General features: G+C 38.9%; 2 protein-coding genes across 2 annotated transcripts in view; both read left to right on the forward strand.

Moving 5' to 3' along the window:
• Positions 1–1,902, forward strand: part of GPR176 (G protein-coupled receptor 176) — a 40,839-nt gene extending 38,937 nt beyond the window's left edge. The window contains exon 3 of the mRNA XM_074149733.1: positions 795–1,902. Within this exon, the coding sequence (XP_074005834.1) occupies positions 795–1,902 (1,108 nt within the window). The remainder of the gene's footprint in view (positions 1–794) is intronic.
• Positions 1,903–11,536: 9,634 nt separating this feature from the next.
• FSIP1 (fibrous sheath interacting protein 1) overlaps positions 11,537–20,689 on the forward strand; it is a 76,456-nt gene continuing 67,303 nt past the window's right edge. Inside the window, exons 1-6 of the mRNA XM_074149756.1 lie at positions 11,537–11,662; positions 13,050–13,125; positions 14,182–14,280; positions 15,657–15,829; positions 16,483–16,567; positions 19,277–19,375. Of these exons, the coding sequence (XP_074005857.1) occupies positions 11,537–11,662; positions 13,050–13,125; positions 14,182–14,280; positions 15,657–15,829; positions 16,483–16,567; positions 19,277–19,375 (658 nt within the window). The remainder of the gene's footprint in view (positions 11,663–13,049; positions 13,126–14,181; positions 14,281–15,656; positions 15,830–16,482; positions 16,568–19,276; positions 19,376–20,689) is intronic.

Below are 20,689 nucleotides of genomic sequence, written 5' to 3' on the forward strand. Positions count from 1 at the left end.
TGTTGCCAGTGGAACAGCATATCACTTGCCCTTCCCCAGTTAAACTTGCGATCTTCCTCACAAAAAGCACAAACTTTTACTGCTCATGATGATAAGTGTAGAAAAGTAGGTCTCCCATGAAAATTCAGTGAGTTTCAAAGTCCACAGTAGTAAGCAAACAATAAATCAGTGCCTGAAATTTGAAGTGCATGTCAGAAATGGAATTTTTGTTTTTTTTAAATGCACACAGAATGTTCAGTGTTTGGCTACTCTCTTGCTCGGGGCCTTGCCAACCAGAGCTTGTGTAGAACAAAACCACATTGTACTTCAGTAGATGGGTACGTATAACTTGTGACCAGCAGCTTTTTCCAAATATCCAGAGAAAACAATCTATCATAAAGCAGCTTTTCAAATTAACTATGAGTCTCATCTTTCCATGCAACATATCTATGCCTCCACCATGTTTTCTGAAATTTTGTGCTGTGTGCACTATACTGTCCAGTTAACAAGTAAATGATGAAATCTTCAAAATAATGTTTATACAAATCAAACTAAGTGATATAGTCCCAATTATTGAATTGTTCACCAACAGTAATGTCATCCTGAAGTTTGAATAGTCAGACCTGCAAAGGCCCTTGTGGGATTTTTTTTGCCTCTCATGGGCAGGTAGTGAGTTGACGAACTGGCTAGGGATTTGGGGCATTACACACAGGCAGATCCTGAGAGGCTTCTTCTAAGCACTATGCTCGTTATAGACTTCACCCTTTGCATTGTATGAGTTGTAATTTTTAAATTTTTTTTTTTTTTTTTGACAGGTACTACTCTGTTTTATATCCACTGGAAAGAAAAATATCTGATGCAAAATCCCGAGACCTGGTTATCTACATGTGGGCGCATGCAATAGTGGCCAGCATTCCAGTGTTTGCTGTAACCAATGTGTCTGACATTTATGCCATGTCCACCTGTTCTGAATCTTGGAGTTACTCCCTTGGCCACCTGATATATGTCATCATCTATAACATCACCACTGTGATTGTACCAGTGGCTGTGGTATTTCTCTTTATGATTCTTATTCGCAGGGCATTGAGTGCCAGCCAGAAGAAAAAAGTCATCATAGCTGCCTTAAGGACCCCTCAGAATACAATTTCTATCCCCTACGCCTCCCAGCGAGAAGCTGAGCTTCATGCCATGCTACTTTCCATGGTTATGGTATTTATTTTCTGCAGCGTTCCCTACGCGACCTTGGTGATTTACCGCACCATACTCAATATTTCAGATATTTCAGTCTTCTTGCTCCTCACTGCCATTTGGTTGCCCAAGGTTTCTTTGCTGGCCAATCCTTTGTTATTTTTAACTGTTAACAAATCAGTACGGAAGTGCTTAGTGGGGACAATAGTACAGCTGCACCGAAGGTACAGCAGGAGAAACATTGTCACCTCGGGTGGTGTTGCAGATGCTAATTTGGAGCCCAGTGTCCGTTCGGGGAGCCAGCTTCTGGAGATGTTTCATATTGGGCAACAACAAATCTTCAAGCCAATGGAAGATGAGGAGAATGAGACCAAATCCATTGGCTCTGGCGACTTTCAACAGAAAGAAATTCCTACCACCAGTTTAGAGGTAGGAGAGACTTTGGTTCACAAATTTATACCACAGACGATCGCAGACTCTGCAGCTCAGGTGGCGCCAGCTGTGCCCGCAGAAGCTGATATGGTAAATGACAAGTATTCCATGCAGTTTGGTTTTGGACCCTTTGAGCTGCCTCCGCAGTGGCTCTCAGAAAACCGAAACAGTAAGAAGCGACTCCTGCCTCCTTTGGGGAATACCCCTGAAGAGCTAATCCAGACAAAACAGCCCAAGTGTAAAGCAGAAAGAAAAATCAGCAGAAACAATAAAGTCAGTATCTTTCCCAAGGTGGATTCTTAGTAAGAATAGGAGTTTTAAGTGACAGAGGAAGGCCACCTTCTATTATATGTGTGATCCCATGGATCTTTGTTATGCTGAAATTTGTTACAGGCTGATTTTCTTTTGTGCCAACTTTAATTTAAACAAACAAACAAAAGGGAATACAAGTGTTTCTTATGAATATGTTTTCATGAAAATAATATATCAAAAGATGGTCATTCTTAGTTTTATCTGTGAAATCTCTACAATGGTACTTGCCTGATTAACTTTCAAAAAGTACATCTGGCTTTGGGAACACTTTGTATGGCTGAAGTAGGGCAATATGGCAGTCAGTTTGCTGGGAAACCTTATGCTGTATTAAAATGGACTGGGTATCAAAGTATCTTAATAGGAAAAGGTGTAGGGAGCAGAAGACAGATGCAAAATGTGTAAATCCCAACCTCCTGTAAATACATACAGCAAGATTCTGCACGTTTCATTAATGAAGTAAGGTGGACTATTTAAGTACATCTATTCTCTCTTAAGCCCATTTCTTAAATCAGTGTGAAGATAAAACTTGCTGGACTTTTTGCACAAATTAGTTACCAAGTATCTGCCAAACATCTAAACTTTTTTAAAACCTAAACCACTATCTTTTGGCCTAACACTTCAGCAAAGCCAGGGAAACCAAAATTGTCATGTGTGTCAAACCCAAAAAAGACGTTTTTTAAAAAAAACGTGTTCTTGTAGTTTTAAGTCAAAAAATGGATTGGAGACCATGCAAGGAAAATCCTGACTTCAGTAAACAAGTATGTATGTGCCAAGGGCATAAGTAGAACACTTGGCTCCTGTGATAAAGGGCGTATACAAATGTCCCAACAGTGTAATGTATGTATTGTGTAAGTAACCAAGGGGTCAACCTTAAAATAGGCTCATCTGCTGGGGCACTTTGCTGTTTTCTAATGGGAAAGCTAGCAAATGAAAGAAATGGGCCAGAAATGCTAGTAGCCTTGTACGGAACTGCTGAGGGAGGAAGCTGATAACAAGGCAAGGTTTATTAATACTGTTGCTCACTATTGTCATATTTAGGGAGGTTTTCCTTCTACCTTCACAGATCTAGATGCCAACCGTGCTACTCCACTTGTCTCGCAGAGTAGACCATCCAGTGTAGGAACATGAGACTTTCAAATCTGGTGCCTAATTCCTGAGCGAATCAGAGTCACGCCATCCCTGGTGTCTGCACACCAGCCTTTCTCTGAGAGTTCAGGCATTGTGCTGCAGCTTGACCCCCTGCATCATCACAGGCGTACTGTCTCGTTTATACTGAGTGTGAATTTCAAACTATATCAGTCTGTTAGACAACCTGAAACTATTGTATCCTGGGCATTTTAATCCTTGTTCAGTTGCAAGTAGTCTTTCCTTCTTCCTTATCTGCATTCACTGTTGTCTCTGTGCGTAGTTTCTTAAAAGCACAATCTAGTAACATCTGTGTATTCCTCGTGGTTCTCCTGTACTTTAGCCCTTTGGTGCATGCTGAACCTTTATCTGTCGTTACTGCCTGTTTATGAAAGTAGTTTCTTTAAAGCATACTTCTAAAAGGACAAGGTGAAGAATCTTGCCAAGTTCACAGTAACTTACTAAATCTAACCAGTAAATGTTAAAAGTGGGAAAAAATTCTGCTGAAGTAGGATTTGGAGATATTCCTGTTCTTCCTTTGACATGTTTGAGGAAAGTCAGCAGCTTCTGATGGCTCCAAGGTGATGGATTTCTACAAGGCATTAAAAGCAAATGTTTTAATAAAAATGTATTAAAAAAAAAAAAAGGTTATAAATGACTGTATAAATTATGTTTTTCTCCATTTCCTCTTTCTTTTTAGTGCTTTTCACTTCTTGCTAGTTCAAGAACTTCTCAACTTGGGAGTGAGGAGCAGTCTCCAATGGGTCCAGATGGGTGGTGGGAGCCCTAGCTGCCCTGCTTCTTAGATTCAGAGATGGGAAGGCAGACATAGCTTGCCTGAAATCAGACAGAAGAAATATTCAAGGAAAAGGTGCTTTCCTTGTGTGGCAGAGGTAGAGAAGTACCATAGCAGACATTTTTTTAAAATGTTGATAAAAAATAATTTAATGGAGTGTTTCTTTATCCAAAGTTTGTGAAAGAAGAGATGACATTCAAAAAATCCTGAAAACCTAAAAGCAAAGTAGGAGTTCTAGTTTCCTTATGAATTTTGGTTAAATCTAATATTTATGGCCCAGTTACATATAAATACTGGTCAAAGTCTCTGTGATTAATGAATGTGGATAAATGGTTACTCAGATCTAAACTCCTTTGAGGAAAGCAAACTTAGTCTTAGTTTTGTCCTTTTCAACTCTCACATTGAATGAAATGTCAATGGTGAATTGAAAGAGCCAAATTGCATTGAATTTAGTTTATCTGGAAAGCAAGGAGTTTATAGTGATTTTTGACTGGTAAGACAAAAGTATCTTTTTCTTTCAAAGAGGGCACATGTAAAAACTTGCTTGTATTTTTTTTTTTTAGAAGATTGTCTCTGAAGACATTGAAACCTTTCACCAAGAAATTAACTAAGGTGGTTTTCCGTACCTGTAGAACTATTTATGAATGTTTTTATTTTAGTCCCTCTTTCAACAGCTTGTCCATGTGAATGTTTAAAGGAAGTGGAAAAAAATACACAAAAGCACATCTTTGCACAGAAAAAAATAATCTGTGTAAAATTCATAATACATCCTTTGTGCTAGAATTGTAATCAGAAAACAGTAATTCAGGAGGTTCTTTACACGAGATGGAATATTTGACTTTGAAGAGTTTGATTTTTAACTTCATCTAAGACAGTGGAAACTGACTTGTTATTGCTGTCTGTTGGCTTGTTGTTCAGACGATTTCTACTAGGCAAAATGTTCTCCAGCATCCAATAGGAAAAAAAAAAATCAAGACTTGTTTTTTTCTTTATCGTGACAGTAAAGATAAGCAAAAGGTGTGTGTGTGGGGGGTTGTTATGGTGGTTGTTTTTAACCACCACAGGTGTTGTTAAGATAATTTTTTCTCTCCAGATTATTGATGAAAGAAAGTGAAGTACAAAGCAAAGCTGTGGGAATTGGAGAAGTGAAAGCCTGGGGTAATTTGGCCTGTGAAAATAGATTTAAAGGCTAAATCTTACTACACTGGAGAATAAACTTGGAGGAAGGAAAGTTAAAACTCATTATTCTAGCACTTTGGGGAGAAAAACAGAAAATGGAACTCACATTAAACAAAGGAAGAAATCCTTTTAAAAAGATGAAAAGACTATGGGGACAATGTCAATTTACTGTTCCTAGATATCCTCAAGAAAAATTGTTAAATTCAAACAAACATCATGGAAAAAATGAAAAAACAAAACCCCATACTGTCCTTCAGCACCTAGTAATGCTGTATTGGTTGGCTGCTTGGCCAACATGTATTTTGCACAATGGGATAAACTTCCAGAGAAAAGCAGTTGTTCTCTAGAAACTCCACAAGTATTCTACTCTATTACACATCTATTAATCTGCAGTGATTTAACTAATGCATTTGTTCTGGTTTTAAAAATACATCTATAGATAATGTTTTGCAGGACTGGCTGGATTTCTGCAGTGAGTTTTCTTCTATTCGGCTCCCCGTTTTCTGGGAAAATATTCCTGTATCAGTGGTCTGTGTCCTGAAGAATGGACAGGAAAGTAAGGCTATGGTTCCAGATCAGTAGGACTGGGACTTAGCAGCTGGTTCCAGCTAAACAGGAGCTACCCCATAAGCTGCTGTGTAGGTAACCAGCTCTGGAGGTGATTAGGTGTTCCACAGAACTCTGGTAGTTCCTCTCATTCATGTCACCTGACCTTGCACTGCATAATTTGATAAAGAATGTAAACATACAAAAGCAAAATCCCTGCCTTCTAATCTTGTTTCATGTAAGTTACTGTGTAATTGTGCTTTAACCTATGTAGGCATCAGTATGAGATAATCAATGGTTTTAGGGTTATTTTCTTTTTTTTTGGTCATAAAGAACTCACCCCACCCCTCAAAAAGGATATAGTTGAAGTCACTGCTTTCAAGCTTAGAACATTCTTACCTCTTCAAAAGACTGCTTTTTTCTTTTAGTTAAAGTGACTTTCTCTGTGCCAAAGTAGGTTCTAAACAAACTATATTGATGTCTTTATCAAACTTGGACCACAAGGTTAGTCACTGCAATCTGCAGTAATTTTTAATTCAAGGACAGTTTAGGAAACCAAACCAAAACACATCTTGTAGAAAATTGCGGAACTCCAGATTGCACTCATGAGCGAGTTGATTCCTCCCCTAGAGGACGCAGAGGGTGAACAGCAGGAACCAGCCCGAAGTGATCTTTGTTTCAGGTCTGTTTTCAAGCTGCTAAACCAGCCAAAGGTGGTGAAGGGCTCGCAGAGGCTGATTTTTCTGATTGCTTCCCTCAGGGACAGCAGTACAAGAGTGGGATGCAGAACTGTTCTTCATCTCAACAAAGTGCATAGGAGCAATTCTTTGGTTTCATCTCTGTGAGGAGAAAGTGGAATATTTTTTAAAGAAGGTGTAAGGTATATCAAATCAGATCCAACCTTTGGTAACGCAAACCAGGGTTTCTCTGCACAGCTGTTCTGCGTCCTGAGGTTCCCTGTGGCTAAACATAATGCACCGAGATGGTGATTTACTCCAAAAACTCCTTTGTGCACAGTACTATGCTAAGCAGTATTCTGTCTTCTTTGCCTCCATTTTCTGTAAAACTAAACTAATTTTTGCCTGGATCATTTCCTAAGCCACAGAACAAGGTCCTTAGACACTTGTGGGATCTCATTCTTCTGGTCCCCTTGCACCTCTCTGGTAGCAAACTCCAGCACACCGCACCCCATGGCACTGAGACACTTCCGCACAACACAAGCTGCTTTGAGCTCCTGCTTCCCAAACTCTGCTGTTTGCCAGCAGAAGAAGGTGTGGCAGGAGGGAAGACTGGACCTTTCCTGATGCAAGTCAAAGAATGAAAACTTGGTTTTATTAAACACAGTGGAAGTTTTCCCACTGACTCTGGACTTAGCCTTTTGGTTTTAGCCTGTCCTCCTGAGCTGACGGGTTACTGTGCTCTATCACTATCACTGATGGAGCACACTGCAGAACTCTATTCATCCTCACTGGGGGGTTCTGGAAAAGTTGGAATATGGCCCAAAATTCCTGGCTTTTTGCCCTTGACTTGGCACACACCGATCAAAAGACATTAATACATGATCTATTTGTCCTTTGCAAGAAAACGGTCTGTTTATTCCCCTAACATTTAGAGGAACTGATATAAGGAAAATGAGCTGTGCTTGTCCTGATGAGTGTACTGGAGCTGTTACAGTCTACCTCAAAAATACTGCCTGCGGTAAAGAAAAGCTACTTCAGGTGAGTACACAATATTGAAAATAACAAAGTCTAATAGCTAATAAGCATTTGCCCTCCAACCTGTATGAGGCAATGAAAGTGTTTGGGCTATCTATTTGCGTATTAAAATGCTCTTCAGCGGAGGCATATGAATATATAGCAGTAGCAATGGGGAGAAATTCCCTGTATTTTCCCCCTCACTGGTGTTTCTTGTGGACTGGAAAGGGGAGAAAAGGATAAATTAATTCTGTTACTATGGTGACTAGGTTCTCGGTATCAAGACAGATTATCTAAATGTATCTTCATCACGTAACCTATCTTTTAGAAGGAAAAGCACACCTTGGAGTGCTTTTCTTGCTAAGCCCTTTCTAGATGCAAGTTTTCTCCAACACTTTTTTTTCTTTATCTCATCATACCTCAGTTAAGTGTCTAATTTATCATGGAACAAAATTGACCTATTCCCAAAAAGGCAAAAAAAGCAAATCACCACCTTTGTTCTGCTTTCCTAGTTCAAACTTCATTATAAATACATGTGCCACATGTACCAATGTTTGAGATTCTGTGATATTTAATGATGTTTAAAAAGTTCAGTCCTCTTATTGGAAATGAAGACTGTTATGGCCCTATTTGCAGGATTTGGGATGGGATGAACTCTACGAACCTCATCTTTTCCTCTCTGGGTCTCTTAGGTCATGTAACACTCACAGATCGTAAGATCAACTGTGATTTGAGATATTACCTCTTGGGTGTAATGGCCTCATTGATAACCTTCATGGATTCTATGTGGACAAGCAGCAGTAAGGAGCCTATTCCTGCACTACTTTCAAAGGAGCTTTATGTCCGTTTGTTACCAAATGCAGAGCTGGACACCCTGCTTTCGTGGGCTATTCTGAGGCTATAGGCAGTGTAATATGGGAGCTAACAGCAAGTCAGAGTCTGTCAGCTGTTAAGCGCATATACTCTACTAAAGAAAGAAATAAATACTGGGGTAGTTATACCTAGCTGCTTTCCATACCTCATTATTCATAGTTATATAATTCCTAATATAGCAAAAGGCAGATTTCAGTTTAGCTAGCTCTGAACTATATTGTCCATTCTACTGCTTTCTCATTGTCATTACTGGCCTTAAATACTTAAATATTCAACCTGTGGATGTGAACTTTCAATCTTATGTTTTTGCTTCAGATCATTATCTGCACTGTCTGGAAATCACCACACATTCCAAACACCACTATGGTATTGCATTAGCAATCACAGGGTTGATGTCAGAATTTTAATATATCCTCATATGAGGACCGGCTGAGAGTTGGAATTGTTCAGCCTGGAGAAGGGAAGGCTCCAGGGAGACCTTATAGCAGCCTTCCAGTACCTGAAGGGGGCTTACAGGAGAGATGGGGAGGGACCCTTAATGAGGAAGTGTAGCAATAGAACAAAGGATAACAGTTTTAAACTAAAAGAGGGGAGATTTAGATTAGATATCAGGAAGAAATTCTTTACTGTGAGGGTGGTGAGGCACTGGAACAGGTTGCCCAGAAAAGTTGTGGATGCCCCATCCCTGGAGGTGTTCAAGACCAGGCTGGATGGGGCTTTGAGCAACCTGCTCTAGTGGGAGGTGTCGCAGGGGGGTTGGAACTAGATGATCTTTAAGGTCCCTTCTGACCTAAACCATTCTATGACTATAAAATACAGGTGGTTCATTAGCGTATTTTCTGTATTTGTCTTTAGCTCTTGACTGTAAACCACACTGCTTCTTTACGGCATAAATACAAGAAAAAATTATTCTTCTCTTAATGTCGCTTGCAGGAGTATTGACAGTAAAATGCTATGCACTGGGAACTTCAATAAAATCTCTGCTGTTGGGGGCATATATTTGTTGTCTGCAAAGTAAGGTTTTGGCAGAATAATTTGTCAACCAAAACCTTACTTTGAACAGGATGCAGTTTGTTTCTTCAAACTGTTTCTCGTAAATTTTTGCCACCAGTGTAAACCTGACTGTAACATATGGGTATCAACGGAAGTTGTAGGGGCCAGTAACCGCCTCTAGTTTTTACATGTTAATCGGAAAACAAGACTCACTCATTACATCATATTTAAATATAAAAAAATAAAAAGAGATGAGATTAGGAAAGTAGTTACACTCCCCTTATTAATGAAAATTCATTATTAACAGTGAATATTCAGGTTAAAAATGTGACTACAATATTAGTTTTAATGAGTTTATTTTAAAACAGTCATTCAACTATTCTTGTTTACAAGTAAACGTGACACAATTGATGCAGGGAACTAGACAGACCACCAAGAGAAACAACGCTAACTCGCAGCACAGGCATTATGATTTAAAAGGCTCGATACAGGAACTTTTTTCCTGTTGAAGCCTTCAAAACCTGTTCTTCTGCAGACATGGGAAGGGCAACGAGAATTATGCCATCACGGAAACGGTCGCAGCTCCCGCCTACGACACCCGGACCTACGGGTCTCAGCGCTGCCGGGCGCGGACCCCCCTCTCTGAGCGCCGCTCGCCCGCCCCGGCTCAGGGCCGCTCGGCAAGGGGCCGGGGCGGCGGCACCCCCTGTCGCGGGCACGGACCCCCACCGTTTCTCACCGACATTTTGGAAAAATCCAAGTTTTGAGCTCCGTATCTGCCAGCCGCTTACTCGAAGAGACCCATCTTCTAAGACCCCGCTCCCGTTACCCGTGCCCAGCAGCGCGCGCCCCCGGCTGCTGAGGGCCTCGGCGTCCGCAAGCGTTGGCGCCAGGGAGGGACCAAACCCGCCGGAGGAGGGGAAGGGCGCCCACCGCCGCCCTGTCTCCCGGTGACAGTCTCAGCCGGGCTTGGACACCGGCTCCCCCTTTCCCACGACCGAGCCCGGCCACACAGACACGGACAGCCCAGCAGCGGCGCCGCCATCCCGCCGCCCCAGCAACGGGCCCAGCACAGCCCAACTGTCTGAGGGGGGGGAGGGAGAAGAAGGACGCTCTCCGTACAGCATTGCTCTCCGTCAGGACGGAGAAGACAGACTTCAGTGGAGTTACTGCTGTTTCGACTTCGTGGGCAAATGAGAACTCGATTACGTGTGCACTCCTGCGAAAAAACCAATAACACCCCCCCATTCCGACGATGGTACCGCCCCGCTTTAAGGCGGAATCTTGCAGTTATCGCGAGAGTTCGTTGTCATGGTAACGGCGGCTGTGCCGCCTACGCTGGCCCTCGCGCTGCCGCCCTCCCGCGGTGCGGATGGGGCGGCCACGGGCGCTGCCGGGGGGTCCGGCTGGCCACAGGCGCTGCCGGGCGGGGAGGGCTCCGCATGCCGTCTCCCGGGGTGGGCTGTTGGAGCTGCGGCCGTTGGCGGAGGCCTAGAGACGGCCAGAACCCGTCAAAGGGTCGGTGGGTGTCCCGGCTGGCCGAGGCGGGCAGTGCTGTGGGCGGGCGGGTGCAGAGCCACCTCAGCGTCCCCCCGGGCGTCACCGCGTCGGTCCTGGCTGCCGGTGGTAAACGGTGTGAAGGGGCCCGAGATTCATGAGCTGAAATGAACGAATGAATATAAACAACTCTTTTTCTTCTCTGCCCACCTACTGTGTCATGTTACGGACCTGTATATGTGGCTCTCTGTCCTGTTTCTTGTACTGAAATAAAAAGCTGTATTCGCTCGGGTCTTTTGAAAATTATCAGTGTGTGTCACATACTCAGATACCTAATTCCTGTGAATTCATGCAGTTTTTGCAGAGAACCATGCCTTTCTGTTGTTTAAACTTGCATTGGGACTGGGAAAGTGGTCGTTTGGATTTGGGAACTCCCCTCATTTAGAAGTACTGAATGGAAGAGGCTTTCGGCTGCTTTAGTTGATGTGGTCAAGATGTCTATGAAATACCCTCACTTTTTTGTTGGTGCTAACTTTGCCAGTCCCATGTTTTTGTGTTTTGGGTTGGGTTTTTTTTGTGTTTTGTTTTTGTTTTGTTTTTAAAAAGAGCCATGACATTTCCTTTGTTGTGAAATTACTTTTAAGATTTAAGTCATTTGAAGTTTCTTTGACAGTAAGCTCATTTGAATATTTTGGTTGGCTTGATGATATAAATATATTTTTGTTACATATATTAAGAAGTGTGTAATTGAGTGGCAAGCTAGTCTATAATGGAAAGAACTCTCATTGAGTTGCTAGAAAACATTTGAAACTATTTTAATCTGCATCTGAAATATTACTGGGCTTGTGTTGTTTTATTATGAAAGTGATAGTTTGGAAGGTTGTGTTGTTTTGTTTTGTTTTTTTCCCAATTTTAGGTCACAATGGATATTACAAGGGGGAGCTTGGATAAAATTTCAAGGCCTGCATCTAGCTCAAGAGCTTATCCTCATTGTAGATCTTTAAATACATCTGTGGAGTTATTAACACCAGAGCCACGTTTGCCAAAGGTAATTCTTTTCACCTTCAGCAGGTTAAAAACTCTGTGCCTAATTCTTCTTAGTAGAATGCCAAAGAAATAAGGTTCTGCTTTTTTAGCTTCTTAGAGAGTTCTGGGTTCTGCAGATGTCCTAAGGGGTTATGTGAAGGTTCAAGCATGTGGGCTGCTCCTTATGCATAAATGGAATGGTGTTTAATTTTTCTGAATATGTGTTACTTTCATATTTGCCACAAAAAGAGCTATTCAGCGCTGCAACCTGGAAAACTTGGTTGTCTTCCTCTTTATATTTAATCAGATTATTAAATAAATTCTTTTTGAAAGGAAAATATTTGAAATTCTGTCAGCAATGTGTAGATGCACAGCTGTAGGCTGTTGATGCATGAGCATAATGTGCATAATTTCACTTCCATCCCATTTGTGCTTTAAAATTTAAGTTGGAATAAAAATTGTTTTACTTATTAAAAGAAAGCATTTGAGCAATCCTCACAAGTTGAGTTTTTGACTACAAGGCTCTCTCAGGATATGCTTGAATAAAGTTTAAAAAAAATAATTCATAATATTCCAAGAAATATGTCAGCTCCAGGGATCCAACAAAGTCTGTCAGAAGTAGGTGTTCACCTATCCTCTAAGAAAATTAATATTGGGGATTAACTTAATTTTGGGAATGGGATATGTGATATGGTTGTTGGGATGTAGGAACTGGGACATGGGAATTAGAGATTTAGATAGATTTACTTAGATTACCCCAATTGTATTGTTCCTCTCTTCACCTGTCTGTAGAAGGGGATTCTGCCTAGATTCTTCACAGTAGTATTAAAATATTTTTTTATAGATTTACAGTTCAGTGTTAAGGTTAATATCAGTTAACTCTGAATCCAAGTTCTCACCTAAAAATTCATAGGCTATTACATGAAAATTGCAATCTCTTGAGATTGATGAATTAAGCATAAGCTTTTTCAGCCCTTCAAAGACTATAGCAAGTTCCGTAGTTTGTGCAGGAGATTGGGATGCTACCTGGTGCAGAGCGCCCACAGTATCAGGAAACGAATGAGGCTGTTTTACACACAGACTCTTATAACAGGTTGGCTGTACCTTCTGCTGCAGCAGAAAAGATGGAATAATTGGATTAATTTCCTGGAATAATTGGAATAAATATTGGAATAATTTCCTAGCCTGGCAATCGCAAATCTGGCAGTCTGTGGAATGATGAGTTTGAGAATCAATGTGATATCTAAGAAATAGAACTCTATATCAGATCTGAAAATGGTTCTTTGGTTAATAAGTACTCGGCAGTCTTGTATAAAATCGTTGTTAGCCTTTGTGATAGTATGTGATTATCTTTTTCTTCCCTCAAAAGATTTCTATTTTTATGTAAGTAGATAATTTGCATTTCATAGGTTGATTCACCTGTCAGTTTGGCTGGTAGTTATCAAAGAGGCAGTTTAGAAGACTGCTGTCCAGAAGAAAACAAAGGTGATGATAGAGAGAAATCTGATGCCAAGGAAGTAAGAACAGATCAGCAAACCACAGCGGAGGGTACGATCTTTGTTCTCCAGAAGCACGTACTGAATCCCGACGAGTTGTGGGAATGAGTAACACTTTCTTGTGTTGTGCCTAGATCAAATACCATGTTTGTATTGTTTGGGTAAAATTCTGTTGGTGGAGGGAAAAGAGGAAGCAAATAGGTAACATAAGGACGTGTCAAAATTCATACCTTCACTTTTTTCACAATTTTGAATCCATCTTTGAAAGAAATACGTTATCACTGACATTACCGCTACAGCACGTGTCTTGTGGCATCTAAGCTGTGACCTGCACCTTGGTGATGGCCTAAAAAAACAGGAGAAACCTGTGTTCCATGGAACCATGTTAGAAAGTGTTTTCAGTAAGGTGTTTTTATTAAACTTTTCACAGAGATCATAATCATGTGTTAGAAACTGTGTATCCTAATAATGCTCCACCAGTCCAAAAATTAGACATTATGGTTGTAAGTTAATAGTATTTAACAACTGAACAATGCTAATACTAATAAAAAACTTTAAATAAAAATATGCAATATCTCATTTTAATGAAAGCACTTGTAGAAGTGCTTCAGATGGCATTCTTTTGGCATTCTATAAATGGTAATAAATTAACTTTCTAGAGCTTCTATATAAAAATAAAGAAGCAAAGGCCAGTAAATGACGCAGAGAGTTTGGATACCTTCTTCAAGTTTAGATAAGAGTCCGAGACACAATTGGGGTCAAAAGAAATCACTTGATTCCTGCTCCTCTGTTTCACATGAGTCCTGGTGTACTAGTACATATAATTTTTTAAACATTAATCCACTGCAGAGGCTCTGTGATGATCCCTAACTGACAAAAATGTGTTGTGGTCACTTAATTTTTAACATTTCAAGCAGTATTTTTAAAAGTTTATTTCACATCTATTTTATTGTGAAAGGCTTTTTCCTTTCACAATAGGTCCTGTGTTTTTCTTTTCACAATGTGTCCTGCTTTTTCCTTTCACAATGTGTCCTGTGTTTCTCAGGATATATGTCTAATTCAGATTCTGGAGATGATAGCACTGAAACACAGGCTTCAAAATTCTGTGAACCTTCCAAAGGAAGACTACGTAATGCAAAAACAGGTATTAATTTTCATGTCTATAAAGTGAACGGTGCAATAAAACTTATAAAACTTTTTTTTTTTCCTTTTTCTTCTTAGTGCTTCTAGGAGAGTTTGGGTCTGTAGTGTATTTGTGTGTATATTATATAGTTACAAAGAAATAATACAAATTGAAAAGGTATATATACATTGCGATATTCAAGAGGTATTGGATGAATTCTTTAGTTTATTAAAGGATATTCACTTTCTGTAATGATGTGATAGTATTTGAGTTTTACATAGATTTGGTCAATCTAACAAGGCAGAATCCAGTGGTGATTATATCTTGTAGAGCAGTGCTGGCCAGCTAACATAATATTCATTTCTTCGGAACAGAAATTGGATAGAACTCAATTCCAAAGCTTCACTCAGTAGTTTTACATTCAAATCCATCTGCTGGGTTTAGGCCACTTGAAATAAGTGCTCTTTTTTTTTTTAATCTTCTGTCCTTGGGGCTTACCTGGAGCTCAGTTAGATTTTTATAGCTCTCCCCTTGTTGTGTCACTCATCCTTTTTTATGGCATAAAGTAGATAAATGCATCACAGTGAATGCTTGGAGCCAATGGGTGTGTAAAACATTTGACCTCGAAAGATTAGAAAATGAAAAAGTATTGGAAGTCTGTGGGATAGGGACAGTACTACAAGTGTTTCCTCTACTCTTGCTATGGAAGCTGACCAGAAAAGAGGGCAGAGCATGAGGATGCTATAGGAAGGAGAAAACCTAAAATTGATCAGAAATTGTGATCTGCATATTTAGGAAAAAAAGAGACAATACAGAAATCTATTTTAATGAAATAATGGTAGTTTCCATAATGTTACACCACTTCTCTTTTCTCAAAACAACATTTTTCTAGAAGCAATGTCAGAATCTGGTTTGGCTGAGATATGTCAAGACTGAAACGTCTATAACAGTTTCTCTTAACCCCAGAATTATTCATTTCAATGAGTGACATTTCAACATATATTCTACTAATCAGGCTGAAGAGATTATTTTTGATTTTTAAGCTTATTTTGTCTGTGATTTTTGCTGATACTGTGCAGATGATGTCACTCTTCCATTATAAATTTGAATCCAATCACTTGCCCAAAATGGGGGGGGTCTTCCTCCCCTACGCCCAACTGATACAGCTGAGAGTTTGATTCAGCATGCCGTTATAAAGACTTTTGTATTTTTTTCTGCTCCAAGCAGGTTTAGAAATAAACACGATCTATATATATACTTGAGAGTACTTGTACTCTTGTCTATGGTTGTTATCAAATTGCTTGTACTGCTTTTTAGTTGTGGTTTGGTTTTTTTGGTTTTTTTTTTTTAAGGTTGAAATGCTTCAAACTAACATTATTTTTAAATATATTCTACAGCAAATTCTTCCAACTTGGAATATTCTGAGGAAACAGATGTAGATCCTCAGATTCAAGCAGCTATAAAGAAAATGAATAAACTTGACACAATACTGGCAAAAAAACGTCTTAAGGAGAGAGCAATTAAAAAACAAGGCAAAGAAATGAGGGCAAAGCTCTGGGAAGAACTTCAGGTTAGAAGTGTTCTGCTTATTTTGTGCAGAGTATATCTTAGAGTAATGCCTTACAGAATTATCATATTCACAGATGCATTGTTTTATTACATAATTTACAGTTGGCTGGTTAAAGTGAAAAAATGGATCTTAAAAAATAACTTTGAATAGATTTTAATATGTATTGGCTAAGCAAGGTTTGAAAGAAGGCTGTTGTCCCTAAAAACTGTTATGACATATAGCCAAATATATAGCTGTCTAGGTTTGGTTTACTAGCGTGGTTTTGTGCTTGAGCTGTGACAAGAGGTAATGTCTGTGAACCCAGACCTAAAAGTGTTTATTCTGCTCTAGCGTGACTGTTCTTAGGCCCATCTATTTCAGCACTGTCTATTATTGAAGAAATTAGAGATGCCCCCTGAAGAAGGCATCCAGCACAATAAGAACGCTACAGCACAAATTCCTTCCCATTATTCCTATCCTTGTCTCTAGCAGTTAAATATCACCTTAAGCCTTGAAACATGAGAGTTAGTATTTTCTCTGAGGTTAAGTATTATATAATTTACATGAATAGAAATGTCAGTTGCTAAAAAGCAAACATTGTATTTAGCTTGTGTTTACTTTAAAGTAAATGTATGCATGTATCTGTATATTTATGCTTTATATGTTTTGAATAGTCTATCAGAACCACTGGAAGCCACGAAGAGATAGAGAACACAAAACTTTTCTTAGCTTTGATCTCATCATGGCAGTATAAAACTGGTAGGTAAGAAAGAGAAGTAAAAACCCTGATATAATTAACCTGTATTTTGAGTAATATTCATATTTTTGTTGGATACTATAAAAAGAAAGCTTCCAAACCTTTACAATAAAATAAATATTTGCATGTAAAAGTAAATCAAGGGAATATTTAAAAAATTAGCTGAAATTTTTGCATTATCACAAATGCAGAAGTTGTACTTTAACATTAATTTTGTTTATAGAAACTGCATTTTTTCAAAGAGCTGGATACTCTAGAAGGGTAAAAATGTAGGATCAGTAAAGCTTGCATTTTTCAGGTTGGTGGCAAACACAGATATCAGAAAGGATGCATGACTGGTAACATTGGTGAATTAAGGTAATGATAGCAGGTATAGGGAAAATGAAGAGTGGAAACCTGGTGGACAATAGGATGACCATGAGCCAACAATGTGCTCTTGTGGCCAAGAAGGCCTACAATGAAGACAGAAGTATTCGACATGGAAGTGAACACACTGATAAGAATAAACATTTGCATTTTAGTCTTTTAGTAAAAATCACTTCCATCTTCCATGGCATTTAAAACACCAAATTCTATAGCTGCATTAATAGTAGACAAATCACTAATGAGGGATTGAGTTCTTTAACAGGAAAGGTAAGCAAATAGTTAATGATACAGAGAAATGTGGAATGTGATACATAACCAAAAAAAAGTCTAACTATGATCAAAATTACAATGAATACTAGTAATGTAAAACTAGAAGTAGTATAGGGAAAGAAATGTTAAAAAACTATTTAGAAATATTTGCTCTACTGAGTCAGAAGGACACAGTTCTCTTGGAGTTCACTTGCTTTAGCAAGCGGTTGAGGCGTGTTCTGAAATATTGGTAGTTTTCTTCAAGAATGCACAGAGGATGTGCATTTTCGCAGGGACCTGGAAAAAGAAAATATTGGGTATTTTAAAATGTCCTTTTTCTTTCTGTGGCTAGACTTTTGCTGAGGAAAACATTGGAACAAACTGTAGGCATTCTGCTCACAATATCTTTATTGCAAGGGGCAGGGGGAACAAAACAAACTGAATTTGTCAAGAAGATACCATGTCAAAACTGCTCGAGAGTGGTTTTAAGACATTTACTGTTTGAATACTTGTTCTCAGAGCTGGAGTTCGCAGAGGTGTGTCAACCATATGCACATTTTGCATCCTGTCCTTCATCTGTATACCTTGGTTGAAAGGGTTTCTTGCTTGAAATGCAACAGAATTGTGGTGCATCTTGGTTTTTTTCTTGTTGGGGAGAGAACAATGGTTATTGCTGAGCAAAAATCTCATCTTGAATGTTGGAAGTACGTGCGTAATAATGGTAGAAATGTGTGGTTAAAACATTTTAACAAGACTTATTATTACAAGGTAACCTGCTTTTATTTCTCTGCTAAAATTTGAGTATTAAGGGAAGAACACAGAATTTGATGAGGGTGATATTTAAAAAGTATCCAGTAGATGTCAGGATGTAGTAAAAAAACAGTAGGCAAGCAAGACTATATGGTTGTTGATGAACTCCATGCTTCAGTTGCTTTTTTATTAAAACAGTAACTCCTTGCTGTAGAGATCATGTGCATCATGTGGGTTCTGATGTACTGAACTGGCAAAATTCTGCGGAGTTTAGATTTATATTTTTCCTACAGCTTGATCTTTATCTTGAATTTTCTGTGATATGCTACTGCCTTACTTTTCGGGTCTTATTTGTTTACTTCTTTAAATGAGTGCCTTAATAGCTGTACAGGTTGATACTGAAATAGAATGCAATTCATATATTTTGCTTTTCACAGCTTGAATTTGATAAAGAGCTTTATTAAATAAATTATATAGGGGAGCTATTTAATTATAGCTTTTAATGTGACTGAAATCAAACACAAGTTCCAGGCACAAAATCATTAATAACTTATGTGTCCCAGAATCGCAGGCACAAGAAAACCTCCAACACACTCATGGCAGAAATGTAAATCAGGAGTTAATTAAACGGCCTTAATTTTATACCACTGTGCTCTGTGTAACAAAATCATGCTTTCAGTTGAGTCCATTAAACTTCATTGTTACAGGATGTTGGTTGATTTTTTCATTGTGAAAAACACATTTTTCATATGTGATATATATGGTTCTTTGAGATACGAGGCCTTTTTTGTAAGTGCTGTGTGTAGGCTGCAAGTTAATGCTCTACTTATACTTCCAGTTGATATATGTCAATACCACGCCTGAATTTTTTTCTTTAAATAACTGAAATAACTCTTGCATGCTAGGATGTTTGAACACTTTTTTTCTAGACTATACCCTTGACCTAAGCCACTTGGAAGTCTAATAATTCATGCGCAGGCAGACACCAACTGTGAAAACCTGGATACTTTATTCTCATTCAAAGTTCTAGATGAATTGCCACATGGTTTCTGCAGAGGCTTTTGAACTTTAGGGCCTTGGGCTGCATTTTTTAGAATGTAATTATTTGTCCTGTATAGACAGTAGTTGTTAAAAGAAAAAGACAGCCGTATGAAACAGCATAATTATTCATGAGACACACCTTACACTTTCTCCCCTTATTTATTTCTTGAGATATATGGTGGTTATGTAATTTATCCAAGTAAATTTCTCTAACCTTCATGCGTGAGATCTTAGTATGATACACATAAAACGAGATCATCTTTAAATTCATTTCAATTAAATTTTACTGAAAAAAATCCTTGCAGATTCCTCCCATGCTAAAGAAGATGAAACATGTGCTTCAGTATTTCACACACAAATTAATCCAGAAGATTATGATTGCCATGAAACCCAACATAATCAGGGTAAGCTTTATTAATTGTATCGTTTGTATTTCTAGATATGGCAAAACAACATGTAAAATGGATGGGTAGTGAAGACTTGGCCTTTGCTGCTAGGCCAATGAAATCAGATAAAACAAGGTTGCTTACTGCAATGGTGACAGTTCTTATTTTTGTACAAATGATAAAAGAGAATAATCTTGTTTGTGACATCTAAAATATTTAATGCAACATGCTTAGAAGATTTTGACTGTTGGGTTTATAAAACTTATTCATTGCAAAACGATGAGGTGTGTAACTGGTTCAGTGCAAAATGTATCATTAGTTCTTCGTGGAAATTCTTTAAAAACTTGTCTTTCCTGTTATTCTAAGGTACTGTAACTTTCATTAATAGGCTTATATTCAAGAAACCAGGAGTGGTGCTGTATGTAGTTGAAACTGTTGTGTAATTTTTTTGTTTTCAGGAGAAATTGTATGGATGCGACAAACAGACAACACATTTTATATTTTGTTGTGCTGACTGTTGTAAAGGTGCATTGTTTTTATGGATTAAGTACGTTCTGGCAAAAATCAAACATTTGTGCTGATTCTTTTAGACATCAATTGTTTACATGCGCTCTATAGAGGTTTCAAATGCTGGTAGTAGTATAGTGTGTCCAATGCTTCAAAATAAATGGAATTGTGCTTTTGTGCCTCTGTTTTCTCCCTATTTGAAATTCAAATTTGTGTGGTTGAGTAACTTCTCACATGTGTTGTGACATAAGAAGAATAGCTTCAGCTGCCATTGCTATCAGCTGCAATTGTTTATTTCTTTGTCGTCTACCATTCTATGTAAACAGAAGGAATCTATCTTCCTGGTGACTGGCTAAGATGGCAAGGGCATAAAAAATGGGTGTTCCTCAAGGCTGAACCATTGATGGCAGCAGAGTCTCTGCACCTTTTAGAATGTTTTAATTTTTAACCCTGGACTTCGCCTCCCTTATCATTTTATCACTTGTCCCAGTATCTGACCTTAACTTTGTGTTGTCAAATGTTTCTTCACACTGGGTTTGGAGCGGTGCTGTGCTTTTGATTTCTCTGTCTTCCTACCATGTGTCTTCGTTCTTCCCTTAAAGTGAAGCTTGAGCCTCAGCTTCCACCTTCACAATTTCTGACTTGTGCTGGAGTGTCCTTGAATAGCAATGGCAGGTTTCATTACCAGTGTTCAGGACAGCAATGACTTCTGGAGTTCTCAGTACAGGCATGGTTAGGAGTTGCTGTTGCTTGCACTGTTTTGAGATGTTCTATATTCTCCTGGTTTGGGAATGCGTGAAACAGAGATCACTTACATAAGCAACA

Source organism: Numenius arquata, chromosome 6, assembly GCF_964106895.1.
Source record: "Numenius arquata chromosome 6, bNumArq3.hap1.1, whole genome shotgun sequence".
Taxonomy (NCBI): domain Eukaryota; kingdom Metazoa; phylum Chordata; class Aves; order Charadriiformes; family Scolopacidae; genus Numenius; species Numenius arquata.